Source organism: Asparagus officinalis, chromosome 2, assembly GCF_001876935.1.
Source record: "Asparagus officinalis chromosome 2, Aspof.V1, whole genome shotgun sequence".
Classification (NCBI taxonomy): domain Eukaryota; kingdom Viridiplantae; phylum Streptophyta; class Magnoliopsida; order Asparagales; family Asparagaceae; genus Asparagus; species Asparagus officinalis.
Window position 1 is genome coordinate 1,626,321 of NC_033795.1, and position 13,416 is coordinate 1,639,736.

At 39.0% G+C, this 13,416-nt stretch overlaps 2 protein-coding genes across 3 annotated transcripts; one reads left to right on the plus strand and one right to left on the minus strand.

Moving 5' to 3' along the window:
- On the plus strand, positions 859–3,825 carry LOC109829852 (uncharacterized protein C24B11.05-like). 2 transcript variants are annotated; one of them, XM_020396915.1, is made up of 9 exons: positions 859–1,543; positions 1,744–1,786; positions 1,884–1,949; positions 2,048–2,145; positions 2,467–2,504; positions 2,600–2,687; positions 2,830–3,093; positions 3,182–3,247; positions 3,537–3,825. In XM_020396915.1, the coding sequence occupies exons 2-9, from the start codon at positions 1,750–1,752 to the stop codon at positions 3,690–3,692; spliced, it is 813 nt and encodes a 270-aa protein (XP_020252504.1). In that variant the 5' UTR covers positions 859–1,543; positions 1,744–1,749; the 3' UTR covers positions 3,693–3,825. The 2 variants fall into 2 exon arrangements, with proteins under 2 accessions (XP_020252504.1, XP_020252501.1); XM_020396912.1 differs by lacking the exon at positions 2,467–2,504 and adding an exon at positions 2,267–2,304 and having other exon boundaries at positions 860–1,543.
- Positions 8,151–10,969, minus strand: LOC109829853 (scarecrow-like protein 9). The gene is made up of 2 exons (XM_020396916.1): positions 8,583–10,969; positions 8,151–8,498 (listed from the first exon to the last, which is right to left on the minus strand). Exon 1 carries the CDS (start codon positions 10,761–10,763, stop codon positions 8,655–8,657), a length of 2,109 nt encoding a protein of 702 aa, XP_020252505.1. The 5' UTR covers positions 10,764–10,969; the 3' UTR covers positions 8,151–8,498; positions 8,583–8,654.

Below are 13,416 nucleotides of genomic sequence, written 5' to 3' on the forward strand. Positions count from 1 at the left end.
TTGTTATTTCTATTTTTAGTAAAATTATGGTCCTAGTAGGTGTATAATTTATTTTTCTATTTAAGCAGGGGATTGTAACCGTAGAGATATAATTTTTCATCAATAATGTGAACGTGTGCCAGCCTGGATCTCAAATCACGTGAATGAAAAAAAAAAGAAGAGTCCTCACGTGAACGGGTAAAAGGAGAGTCCAGCGGGGAGTCTAGCGGGTAAACATCCAAGGCCCAAATTTTCTCCTATAAATATCTATTCGTCCCTAGGGTTTTCGTTTGTGTGGGAACAGCGACTTGTGGGTAAAAGCTGCAGGCGAAAATCACAAAAGTCAGAGAGGTTTATTTGTTTCTTTTTTGCGGCTGAGCAGAGGAAAATTGCGGCAGTTGTTGAGAGAGATAAAAAAGAGAGATCTTGAGGAAAGAGAAAAAGAGGGATTTACAAAAGAGAGGTTTATTTCTTTTGGGTAAAAATCAGATCTTTTTTCTTTGAGACGAGCTTGTGGATTGTACAAGTCGTCGGTGTTCTTCTCATAGTGGAATCTCCCCTCACCCCTCCCGTGGACGTAGGCAAGTTTGCCGAACCACGTAAATCTCGTGTATTTACTGTTTTCTGGGTTGTTGGCTATTGCTTGTAGGTTCTCTCAATATTCGGTCTTAGAGCTGATGAGAGGAAGAGTGTATATTTTACTTTGATGAAATATATCACTTTCAATTCTTGTTTCCTTTGAGAAATAAGAATTTCATTATCTATTCGCGTTTCCTTTGAGAAACAAGAATATAGAGGTTGACTTGTGCTTTTGTGACAACAAAAGCCAAGGCTTTCTCTCAGGTGATATCGCTTCCGCGGCGGTGGGCGTGACTCTGCGCCCAACAAATAAATACATCTTCATTATATTCTCTTTGTCGAGTTGAAATTCTTTGTAGATTCGAAGATCGTTCTTTGTGGATTCAAAGAACAATTAATCGATGTATTCCGATGTTTATTATTTTTGCATTGCTTTAAAATTCAATGAATTTCTAACGACTTTCTACATGTTTAACTGTCGTTAGATTTTATATTTTACGTACAAGGTTAAGGATGTTAATTCACTATCGCTACAATTAACATCCAGAGAAGCCAGAGGATAAGGTTAAATATGCAAGCTGTACGTTAAAGAAATTTAAAAAAAAAATTCATTGATATGCATCCATTAATTGTCTATAAAAACAGATATAAAATAATCATGAAAGTACTGTGCATACAAACCCGTAAAAGTCCAACGAACTGAATCCTTACAAAAAAAAAACACATATATAATTAATTTACCTTCACAAAACGGCATCCTCAAGCATTAATAATATGCTATGAATTATTAACCCTAATAATCCCATTGGGTGGATTAATTAGCGAGCACTTGCTTTGCCTATTTAAACGCCCCTCATTCCCTCCCTCTTCTCCTCCTCCCTCTCCTCACTCCTTCAGAATAAGTTAACTTTTCATTTCAAAGTTCTTATTCAGATATTTCTTCTGCATCGAGCCTCGGAGATTTTGATCGTTGAAAAGCCGGCTGGTATGCTTCATTCAGTGGCCTCTCATTTTTGACAAAAAAAAAAAAACCCGCTAAATTATTTGGGGTTTAATCCCTGGAACTAAGTTTGGAATTTAAGGACATGAGCCCAAAATATAGAACATATTAATCTTATGCTATGAATTTTGCATATCCAACACTGGGTCGATTGACTCTTTTTTTTTTCCGAAACGTTTTAACAGATCGTGATGGCATTCGCGTCAGAGATCGATTGCCTCCTTTTCGGTATGGATATATTTCTTCTTTTAATTGTTTTTAGTTGAAATTATAAGTAAATGGGCAGGTTGAGTGAGTCCCTCTTACGTTTGTTCTCTTTTTGCAGATCTTGATGATACTCTGTACCCTCTGAGTGCTGGCTTAGCAAATGAAGTTCCGAAGAATATCGGAGGTATATATATGTGTCATCAGTAATTCTGTACTCATATGCAATTTCTTTTCACATTTGTCCTGAATTTAATTTTTTTTTAAATGTTCTTTTTCCTCCAGATTATATGGTCGAAAAACTGGGGATTGATAGGAGCAAGATTGCAGGATTATGTGATGCACTTTACAAGAACTATGGGACAACCATGGCGGGGCTAAGGGTGAGTTTTTTTTTTTTTTTTTTTTTCCCCCCCCTTTTTTTTTTTTTTGCCCCCCTCCCTATTTCTTTCACCTAATTAATTGTATATTTCTTACATTATTCTACATGTGTCTGTTGTGCAGGCAATTGGCTATTCTTTTAATTATGATGACTATCACAGGTTCTAATATCTCCCCCCCACATAAATTTTTTTAATCTGTTTCATCTAATTAAAAGCTTTGTTATTAAGTTTTTTTTTTTTTTTTTTTTGCCCCCCTCCCTATTTCTTTCACCTAATTAATTGTATATTTCTTACATTATTCTACATGTGTCTGTTGTGCAGGCAATTGGCTATTCTTTTAATTATGATGACTATCACAGGTTCTAATATCTCCCCCCCACATAAATTTTTTTAATCTGTTTCATCTAATTAAAAGCTTTGTTATTAACTTTTCCCCACCTTAAATTTTAAACAGCTTTGTTCATGGAAGATTACCCTATGAGAAGCTCAGGCCGGACCCAGTTCTCAGGCAACTTCTCCTGAGCTTACCCATTCGCAAACTGGTAAGATCCTTTGAAGGGAAAAAAAAAATGGCACGTAGAAATTTCCTCTGCAGAAAAATCTTATAGGAAGTATGAGTCTAGATACAAGTGTCCTGATATCAAATTTAAAGATGGTGCATGACTGCAATGGTACCTGCTGCAGATATTCACCAATGCCGATAAGATGCATGCCGCAAAAGCCCTGAGCAGGCTAGGACTCGAAGACTGCTTCGAAGGAATCGTTTGCTTTGAAACTCTTAACCTGCCCATCCAAGGTGAGCCAGAGCCTAAAATCTTCGACATTGTTGGGCGCTTGAGTCACCCCGATCCCGCTGTGGAGTTGCCGAAGACCCCAATTATCTGCAAACCGTCTGAACACGCCATTGAATGCGCGCTCAAGCTTGCTAGTATCGATCCTCAGAGAACGGTAAAGGCTTAGCATTTTGCTTCAAATCGGCTGTAAATGGAGTGATGTATACTTTGTTGTTGACGTCATTGTGATTAATTGGCTGCAGATGTTCTTTGATGACAGTGTTCGTAATATTCAAGCAGGGAAACGTGTTGGTCTGAACACTGTGCTAGTAAGTATCTGCACTTATGCCCTCTAAATCTCAGACAGTAATTGGTGTTACTTTTTACCAATAGAGGGCAAAAGATAATTTGTTCTAGTCTCAGTCGAATTAGCTGACAATCTAAAATTTAATTTACGTGATTAAATTTGGCAAGTACTTGCAAATCTGATCTGGAACTGATAAGGTTCAATGATTGTGATTTGATTGTTAGCCGATAATCTGGTTCATATCAATTATTGCAACTTCTGTATTAAAAAAAATGACAATTTGTTTTTTATTTATTATTATTTGTATTTAGGTGGGCAAATCTCACAGAGTAAAAGGAGCAGACTATGCATTGGAGAGCATTCACAACATTAAAGAAGCCTTGCCTCAGCTCTGGGAAGAGACTGAGAAATCTGAAGACATTCTGTACTCTGGCAATGTCACAATCGAGACCTCAGTGACTGCTTGAGTGTGAAAATGTAATCAATCGTTAGAGGAGGAATAGGATCTGGGTCAAGTGGTAGAAATTGATCCCCCATTGTGTGCACTTTGTTGTATAAATAACTGTTGGTTAGAAATATATTCCTCATTTTGTTCTTCTCTCTTTTTTTTGTCATTTCATTCTTTGCCACGTAGTGTACTCTCAGGCATTAAAAATATTTGCAAGCACGTTTACTGAATTAAGAGATATTATTGCCTATAGTAGTTACTGTCAAAACCTCCGACCTTGAGTGAGAAAAAATAAATCAGACTGAAGATTCTATGATTCTATCCATAGACATCTCAAACTGATGCTAGCAAAAGCAACGCATCTCTGTGACTCTACTCCTGTCAATATATACGTCTATGTCCACTCTTTATTTTTACACCTTTTCCTGTCTCTTTTTTCCAACACTTAATGACGAATAATTGCGATTCCCTCGTCGCATCGCAATCATCGATAAGTTTCCTTGTCCCTTGGGAGATAAACTATCTTAAAGTCCTCGTCCGCTGGATAGTCGATACATCCGAAAACGAAGAACTTGTTTATATCCACATAGTAATTTCTAAATCTTTTTGTCTTTTATCGATTCAAGAATAGATAGTTTTTAGTGCACAAAGGTGCAATGGTGAATTTGGGATGCCTAGGCCATGATATACGGATGAGATTACCGATTAGATATCTTTCAGATGAATCATCGTCCTTGAATTTGTATGTGTTAAAAATAAATTAACGTGCATACTACCACAAAAGAACCCTTCATTGGGCCTGTTTGGACTGGCACTGGGTCGCTTGATCTGGCCTATCAGCCCATCTACTGCCTAACCCGATGCCACGTCAACCGTGTAGCGCATAATCATTACATACCTCGGAAAAATCTACAAAGGTAGCCAAATAAATAAATATATAAGATAAGAGTTGTTGTTTTAAATCAAAGTACATTAATTTGTCATAATGCATTTCTGCTGGTTACATGTTTTTGCTTTTACCCACTGAAAACTAAGTTCATTCTCATCGGAAGTAGGAAATAAGGAGCGGAAACCGTAAATTAATGGCACTTGGCGATTAAAGAAGGAATGAGCATGAAATAAAATAGAACTCAGCCTATTCAAGCCCATGCATATAAACTGAATGTTGTAGGCCATAAGTGAAATGTTCATGTGGGCCCTTAGCCCATTAACAGAAGCACGCCGGATCGTTTTACACAAGGGTTATCGTCATTGAGTTGATATGAGGTTTGCTAATGTGAAGTGTTGAGTTGCAAAGAAAGGGAATAGTACGTGTTGACAGCTTTCGGTGACTTTCTCAACTTATGGCCATAAGTGACATGTTTTTTTTTCTTTTTTTTTCCTGAACGAGGAGCCGCTTGGTTAGAGCATCGAGTCCAAGGAGCAACTCTAATATTGAGCGCCCTCTCAAATTGAAACCTTTCAACTGTCTGGATCACCGGTGTGGTTGATCTCTTCATCCATTTTTTGTTTGTTTTGTATCTCGATTGTTTATTTGCAATTATGGACTACTAGAAAACTGTCACGTGCGCATTGCATATGTAGAGCAGGATATAGGTCGATCGAACAGTCTATGGAACATAAACAACTAGCATGGAATATTAATTTGTATTCGATGATGGTGATTATTTGTTCGTCATATATACTACAAATTTATCGCATCCTATTACAGAAGGACATCAATGTTCCAAACTTCCAATGCATGCTATGTTGGAATTCTGTCGTTTTTACACAAAGACGAGGATAAAGTAAAGAAGAAAAAAAACAAGTGATGGAGCGTAGCAGACAGAAACATTTTCCAATATTTAAGTCTGACTTTTTTATATCATATATGTTGATGTTTGATATCACACAGTCGAGGGGGGTGCGGTTCTGGTCTTCGCGCTGGCGGCGAATAGGGAGAAGATGAGAGATGAGACCGACTCCTCCTCCGACTTTATGTCCGATCCTTAGACTGGAATTCCAGATCCTTCTGCACAAACAAGAAGAAACCCGTAGGAGGGCGGGGCTCATTTCCCCCGTGATACCTCCGACGGTCAAGTCAGCTGGTGAGCTTGAGTGGGGTTTGAGGGAGAGTCCATGTGCCATTGAGGTCCTTAGAGGGTACTCTTTGAGAGTTATTAGTTCTTTTTTGCAAAGGTAAATTCAGAACTTTTGTGAAGAAGTAGCAGAAAAAATCCTCCCTCTTTTCCCTTCTTTCCCTTCTTTTATAGCTCATCGCCTCTGAGAGTTTGACCCTTTGGCTTTGACTATGCACAGGAGGCGATTGAGGGGTGAGCAGGCAGGCTGCTGAGTCATCCTTCTCCTTTCAGATGTCGGCTGATGATTGGAAGAGAAGTCATTCGAGTACATGAGAGAAATATCTTCTCAGTATCCTGGATTTGACAGATGATGCAGGGTAGAGGATAGGCCAGCTGCTTGGTCGTCCTTCCCCCTCCAGATGACGGCTGGTGATTGGAAGGGAAGTCATTCGAGCCTAGGGGAGCATCATGACGATCCCTGGGAAATGACTTGTGAGTAGAATAAGCGGCTTATGCACGTGATTTGTCAGAGCGAAGATCTTGATGGGACTGATCAATGTTGTAGTGCCGATTGATATCTGGAGCGAGCTTAGCTGGATCTCATCCCCTTAGTAGAGGCGGGTCAGTTCGTGAGTTTTTTATGATTTCCCGACCCGACAGCTGAGTGAGCTTCGGGTCGAGTGTATGGTCGAGACGTCTGCTCGAGGAGTCGTCTTAATTACTAGGGACCGACTGATTCCGCACTTTGAGTCGGTAATGATGACCCTTGGTCAAAAATGACTTGTCTGCTCGGCTGGCCGATAGACTTGCTCTTGGGTGCGCTTTTGGGCCTCTAAGCTAGTTTAGACCATGGTTTTTTTAAACCTATGCAGACAATCTTTCAGTATCTTCATCTTTAGATGGTAAATTACCATAACAATATATAATTGAAATTCAGCTAGATTATTTTTTTTAAGATGATTGTTGCTGTAGAACCTTCTACTTCCTGTTATTACAATATTTTTGTGTTCACGCGAATTCTCTAATGTCTAGCAATATATCATTATGTAATCCTTCAGCTTTTTACCCTACCTGCATCTGTTATTCAAATTCACCAAGCGTATGTTTTTTTTTTAAATTTATGTGTATCCCTCATATACGGACCTCCACATAGGATTTGACTATATCCAGAAAATCATTATTGCTTGAAGACCACTAACACTGCATGGCCACATCCTACCCCTTGAAATTGGAGTAAATGACTACGATTTGAGTAATATTGGACCCTCTCCAATTACCACTTGATTGGAGAGGATCCGAATCCCTAATCGTTTTCCTTTAGAAAAGGGCATACATAGAGAACACAAGAAATTAATTAGGTGGCATGAATGGAGATGATACTGAAGTATGAGCTAACTAACACCTTGTTTATATATAACACATTTAATCGTCAGAGGATTAATTTAGCTCTCGCTCGCTGCTCGTATTCACGGTAACAGTTAATGCACCGGAGTTACGGATATCAATGTTTGCACTTCATCTAATTAACATGCAGCAGGTATCAATTACCAATTTTATGATGCTAATATCTCTAAAGGCTCATTTTTGTCTCGTCTTTTATCTCAATATTATCCAAGCAGAACTAGTGACCCAGCCCTGTATCAGGTCGTAAACAACCAACGAAGTGATTGCAGAGATGATAAGGGCAAGAAACTTTTCTTTTAAATTTATTTTTATTTTTTATTTTTTTGGGGTGGGTGGGTTGGGGGTGGGGGGTGGGGTCGTTTGCATCATCGAAGGCGCGAGCAACAAGAAAACGGCACGTTAAGCCCCGCACGGCTTGAGGAGTCTGTCATGATGTGCTTGCTCTCTTTCATGGAGAGCTAGCAACAAAACGGAGAGCCCGGCCCCTTTTTGTGATCCTCAGAACGAAAAACTCCAGAGCGTGAAACCAAAACATACTTTGTTTTGTTAAACTATTGTCCATCTTAATCCGATACTTGAACCAATAAATTGCCTTCTTGTAGTCGTGATGCTTTGTATGTACCCCCACACGTATTGTTTATTCTTTAGCACGATTTCTATTCATAATAATTGGATAAATAGTTTGCGCACAAACACCCCCCCCCCCCCCCCCCCTCCCTTCCCTTTATGTTGTTTTGACCTACTGCCGTACTCTTTAAGTTTCATTGTTTCAACTGACCCCCTGGGTTAAATTTTTTTGCTCTTTTACTCCCAGATATCTTCGCGAGTATCATACGTGGATGAGACTAATAAGCCTACCTGAGGGCAGATGAGCCAGAAAAGTTAACCCGAGAGATCTGCCTGCAATAATGAAACTACACGGGCAGTAAGTTCAACTCGGTGTCAAAACAGCAAGCAACATTTGTTATCACGGCTAAAGCCCACAGTGCTTTCTTCAGACTTACTCCAGCTCAAATCAACAACAAAGATCGATGTTACTTCATAAAAGGCTGCCGCTTAACGATATGCATACATGAAGAGGATACAATGAAGGCTAAAACACAACCAAAAACATGAACCTCAAAGACAACCAATTACGTCGACCCGTACAAAACAAACGTGCAAAGAATATTACATACCTAAGCAGTGTAATAACATGAACCTCCTCCGTATTTCCTTAAATTTCGACAACATTTCTAATTCCTATTTTGTCCCAGTCACTCCTATAGTCTCACAGCTCGGAAGACTTCGACCCCTAGAAAGAATCATGTACAGTGAACTCGTAGACCGTCATCCTTCGAAAAAGTCAGGCCAAGAACAACCTGCGCATCAGATGCCAAACCATCATAAGTATCAACAACACACAAGAACAAAACTTAAAGTTACACTGAGAAAAAACAAACTACCTCATCATCCATGAGAAGAAAGGCTTATTCAAGAAGAACCAACATGCTCAAATCTTCAACAAAAAACTACTACTAAACATGACTAGGTTTCCATGAAGAGAGAGCATAGACGATTCGCCCCTTCCACCCCTGAAGCAACCACCGGCTGTCTTCATCTATGTTGAAATCTTTGTGATAGTATTTTCTCACTTTGTCCCTTGATTTCTTCACTATATCTCGATTCACATGATGTTGCACAAATCCAGCCCTCAGGTTCCGTACCTGCCACTGCTTATAAGTCTCAGGCCTCTCCATCCTCTCTAATCCTTCACAAGCAATCACATTAAGAGCTTCTCGTCCGAAGATCTCCCTCTCGATCAGAAGCCTTTGTTCATCTTCACGAGGGACTATAGTCTCAAGCATATCATACAAAGCTGAGAAATGATACAAAGCTTCGCGAAATCTTGTCACAAAGAAAGGAGCACTATACGAGCCATTAACAATACCATGAATGAAAACATCAGGGTTCATCTTTCTTATAGTATTCAGCACCATATTTCTCGGTGAATCAACAACCACTGTCTCGTCTGCAAGATACCTGAACTGGAACAAGCAGTTAACAACAAGCACTTCATCCTTGTCAATTTCAAGATCCTCGACACGAACATCTTCCCATTTTGAAGCAATGGGTTTATACTCGAATGGAACATTGAAGCTCCTAGCATAATCAGCAAGCCTTCGCCCAGTCTCTTCAATCCTCTCTGCAGGTCGAAATCCTGGTTGAGGGAGGTCAATTCCTGTGATTCTAAGCTTAGGCACACCATTTGGCCTAGCTGAGAGTCTTTGAATCAACGAAGGCCATTGAAACCCAAAACTGATGCCAAAATCCACTACATGAATGCTCTTTGCCTTCTCTGATACATTCATAATGGTTTGATTTGAGAAGAAATGGGAGAGTTTCTTGAAAGGGCAAGCAGCTAAGTATAGCTGATATGCCTTCAAATAATCAGTAGCAGTTCTTCGCTTCACCCTGTAAGAATTGTATATCTCTCTCCCAGTGCCAGCTAGGCGAGCCTCGAGGGCATTGGCGAAGTAATGAGCAAGCCTCTGAGACCCGTCGCCAGTTGGTGATGAGTGTTGTCTAATCTGTTTCAATAACTCATTTGTGCTTCTTTGATCATCAGCAGCTACCATTTGTGCACAATGGACTAATAAGGTCCTAAGATCAACCACCTCTTTCTTTGTTTGCTTCTTCCCTCGTCCTTTGCCATGGCCATTTTGAGAGCTCTTGCTAGCAACAACATGCTGCAATGCTTCTCTAATGTCATTAATGGCTTTAGGAAACGTATCACCATGGCAAAGGAGCACCTCATCGAACTCGTCGGATCTCAGAGCATCATCATTTGAAACTGCGGACTGCTTAACACTCCTCCCCTCCTCCAAACTAGTATCATCATCACTATGAGGATTCTTTCTACCCCTCGATCCAAAGCTCGAATAGAGAAACTCCCTCTCCTCCTTCTCCGGCTTCACCTCAACAAACTTCCTCTCTTCTTTAGGCTCAAATGGCACCGAGAACTTATTACTCTCCAAATTTATAACCAACTTATCGTCACTAGGAAGAAACTTACGAGCCTCCTCAACTCCCTTGTTAAAACTCCAAGCAGGCAAATTCTCGAGAAAGGGATTGGGAACCCCATTGAGACCATCCCATGACCCTTGAAAGGTATTCCTATAGCTATTTATAGAATTGAACAAGGGTTGGCTGCCGAATTCAAAGGGCAGTTGGGATTCTGAGTATTCATGGGGGACATTGCTCTCAATCACTCCGTTACTGCTGCTGCTGCTACCCTCACCAGTAAAGCTACTAGAATTTGCATAATGAGGGCTTGTGCTATCAGGACTATGCGATCTAGGGTTAGAATTTGGAGGGTATTGTTGCGCTAAAATCTCATAAAAGGGTTTTTCGGCGGCTTCAAGAGCGGAATACTCATGGAAATTATCGATTTTATCATCTTCATCCATAAGCATCTGGTGTATATAATTTAGGGCAATATCCGAGAAAATCTCGGAATCATCGTGAGAATCTCTTTCGGGGCTCGAATTCTCAATTAGGGTTTGAAAGGGGATGTCCAAGAACTGATCTTGGTGAAGAAAGAATTGATTTTTATGGATTTCGTTCATCCCAGTACCCATAACCATTGATTTTGGAGTAAAGAAGCTATTTTTAGAGCAAAAAGGTATGAATTTTACCCTATAATAAGCAAATTGAACAACAAAACCCTAGAAAATGAGCTAATTGGGGAAAGGGTTAGGAATTCGTACCTTGAGAGTGAGAGAGAGAGAGAGAGAGAGAGAGAGGAGGCTCTGAGCTCTAGGAGATGATAAGAGTCTGAACTCTATTAATAGGGAAATTGGAGGCGATAAATAATTGGTCGACAAAAAAAATAGATTTTTTGGAGAAAATGTGGGGCGTCTTTTTCTCTATTTTGCGGAAGTTTCCCGGAACGGCCTCAGTTGACTAGTCCATTGACAGGCTATCTCCGGTGGGTTTGCTAGTCGCCGGTAAGAGTTTGGTTAATTGGCGCGTTTTTTTCCTCCTCTAATATCATCTCCAACCCATTACACCAAAATGGTGTAAATTTTGCATCAAAATGGTGCAAAAGTCACATCAAACAGTAATACATCTCCAACCCATTGCACCATTTTTTACAACAAAAAAAAATATTCTCAGTATATTCTTAGTTTATTCCCTTTTATCTATTTTTATATTAATTAAGAGGTAAAAATAAATAGTTAAAAATTTTTAAAAAAAATGAGCAGTAATACCGCGGATGAACAGTGCGACGCCATATTTGGTGCAACACTGTTCAAATGCACCAAAATGGAGCAAGAAATGGGGCATGATTGGAGAATGAACAGTGTAAAAAAATGCACTGTTTGCACCATTTTAATGCTGGGTTGGAGATGCCCTAATAACTCAATTCGAAATCGAACCAACATCTTGAGCGTCATAGAATCTATCAACTATCATATTAGAACCAATAAATCGCAAATATGTTAGTTTTTTCCTAACTCGCAAATACCTTATTAGCTTTTTTTCCTACCTTACACTTTTATATCGTCACTTGTTATATCTACTATTTACTATATATATCCTGAAGTTCCTAAGATTTACCTATTTTTATGTTCGAAACGTACATTTTTTTTCCTCCTATTTTTAGCATGTTATGCTCACAAAAGCTAATTTCAAAATTTTTTGACTCCTAATGTTTCTTAACTTTATTGTTAAACATGTTTCAATATGAATATCCCTTGGGCCAGATACAAATATATATAGATATCATTTCATTATATAGATGTCATTTTAGGTTTTTAATGGGTTCAAAAAATAGAAATACGTAAGATGGTGAACTGAGGTAAAGGCTATCTTCGGACTTATAGTGATAGCTAATTTTAAATATTTAGGTATATTGAATGCCTTGGTTGTCTATTTGTTGTGAAATTTTATAATAAAAGCTTATCCTCTTTCATTGAGCTACATTCTCAGTTGTTTTTATAGACTCGTGCAGAATATAACAATATTTTTTTTATCTATTTCTTTTATATATTTAAAAAGTATATAAATTTATTTTCTCATAACTCAATCAAGTAAATATAATTACATGAATACGATAAATATCGTATTCTAGCGAATAACAATAGCCGGTCAAGAGTAGCTGCGAGTATGTGACAAATTGAGAAGGGAGTAAGGTCACGTTACGCGAAGCACGTGGACCCGGCCCGCTCGAAACTGATCAGTTACTCGGGGGCTGGATCCGACAGCCCATTGGGGCCCACTTTGGGAGGGAGGCAATTTTACGGGGTTGTGGTAACTTGGTGGTTTTTTTTACGTCATCATGACCGATGATTTGGCCCAATTGGCGTGATAATGACGTCACAAATAGGGCCATCCCGGCTGCCTCGTGCTGGTCGGACATTCTAGGGATGTGCCGAAGCGGAAAGAGATTTTTGCTGTTTACACTGAAAATGAAACTCGACAAAAATAGAAATTAAGATGTTACAATCTGTGACATAATCCATGGCACCTAGCATTTTTTTTAACACGTTATCTGTTCAGATTTGAAAATGAACTTGGTATTATATATATATATCCATATTTTCAAAAGACATGTTGATTCGCGTGACATGCAAGCAAGCACCAATATGGATATATATACACATATCAATCGTCCATGCGCATGCACATACATAGAGGGAGACGGGTTTGAAATACACATGCACATGCCATTGAGTTCATATTCGTTCGCTATTAGAAGAGTATGGGAGGGACCAGTATTATATTCTTACAGTAATTATCTAGTTGTTAATCATAATTTTTCTTCGAATGCTAATTAAGAATGAGTGTAAATTTACGGAAGCACGATGTATATTAGATTTAGAATGACTCGTAACCGCTCACTAAATAATTAACAATTATGATTAAAAATAGTAATTCATATTGTACTTTCGATATATAGAAAAGAATATCCAAATTCACATGCACTTATATGAGCGTGCTTCAACGCGAGAACCCCATGTTGATGTGGTCGCCACGAAAAATACTGTATAAATACACCCAATTAAGTTCTTGTCCGTGGCTTGACTCGGAGAATGTTGTCACGTGAGGTTTATTAGATGCATTGCATCTGGCCGGTCACCATCACCCTTCTCTATTTTCTATATATTCTAACCTTTTGACTCCGAAATAATAATCAGCGCGCGTTGGGCCTCGATCAATCAAGACTGACCACTTTTTTAAAAAAAAATTTCAGAGTTATCATCACGTTATTAATTTAATTTGATCTCGTCTGAA

What these genes read in the sequence shown, in the direction of transcription:
- LOC109829852 (XM_020396915.1), top strand. Translation starts at nt 1,750, where the DNA reads ATGGCATTCGCGTCAGAGATCGATTGCCTCCTTTTCG. An exon ending in AATTATGATGACTATCACAG is followed by an intron (nt 2,505 to 2,599) that starts GTTCTAATATCT and finishes AATTTTAAACAG; the next exon opens with CTTTGTTCATGGAAGATTAC. An exon ending in TTGGTCTGAACACTGTGCTA is followed by an intron (nt 3,248 to 3,536) that starts GTAAGTATCTGC and finishes ATTTGTATTTAG; the next exon opens with GTGGGCAAATCTCACAGAGT.
- LOC109829853 (XM_020396916.1), bottom strand. Translation starts at nt 10,763, where the DNA reads ATGGTTATGGGTACTGGGATGAACGAAATCCATAAAAATCAATTCTTT.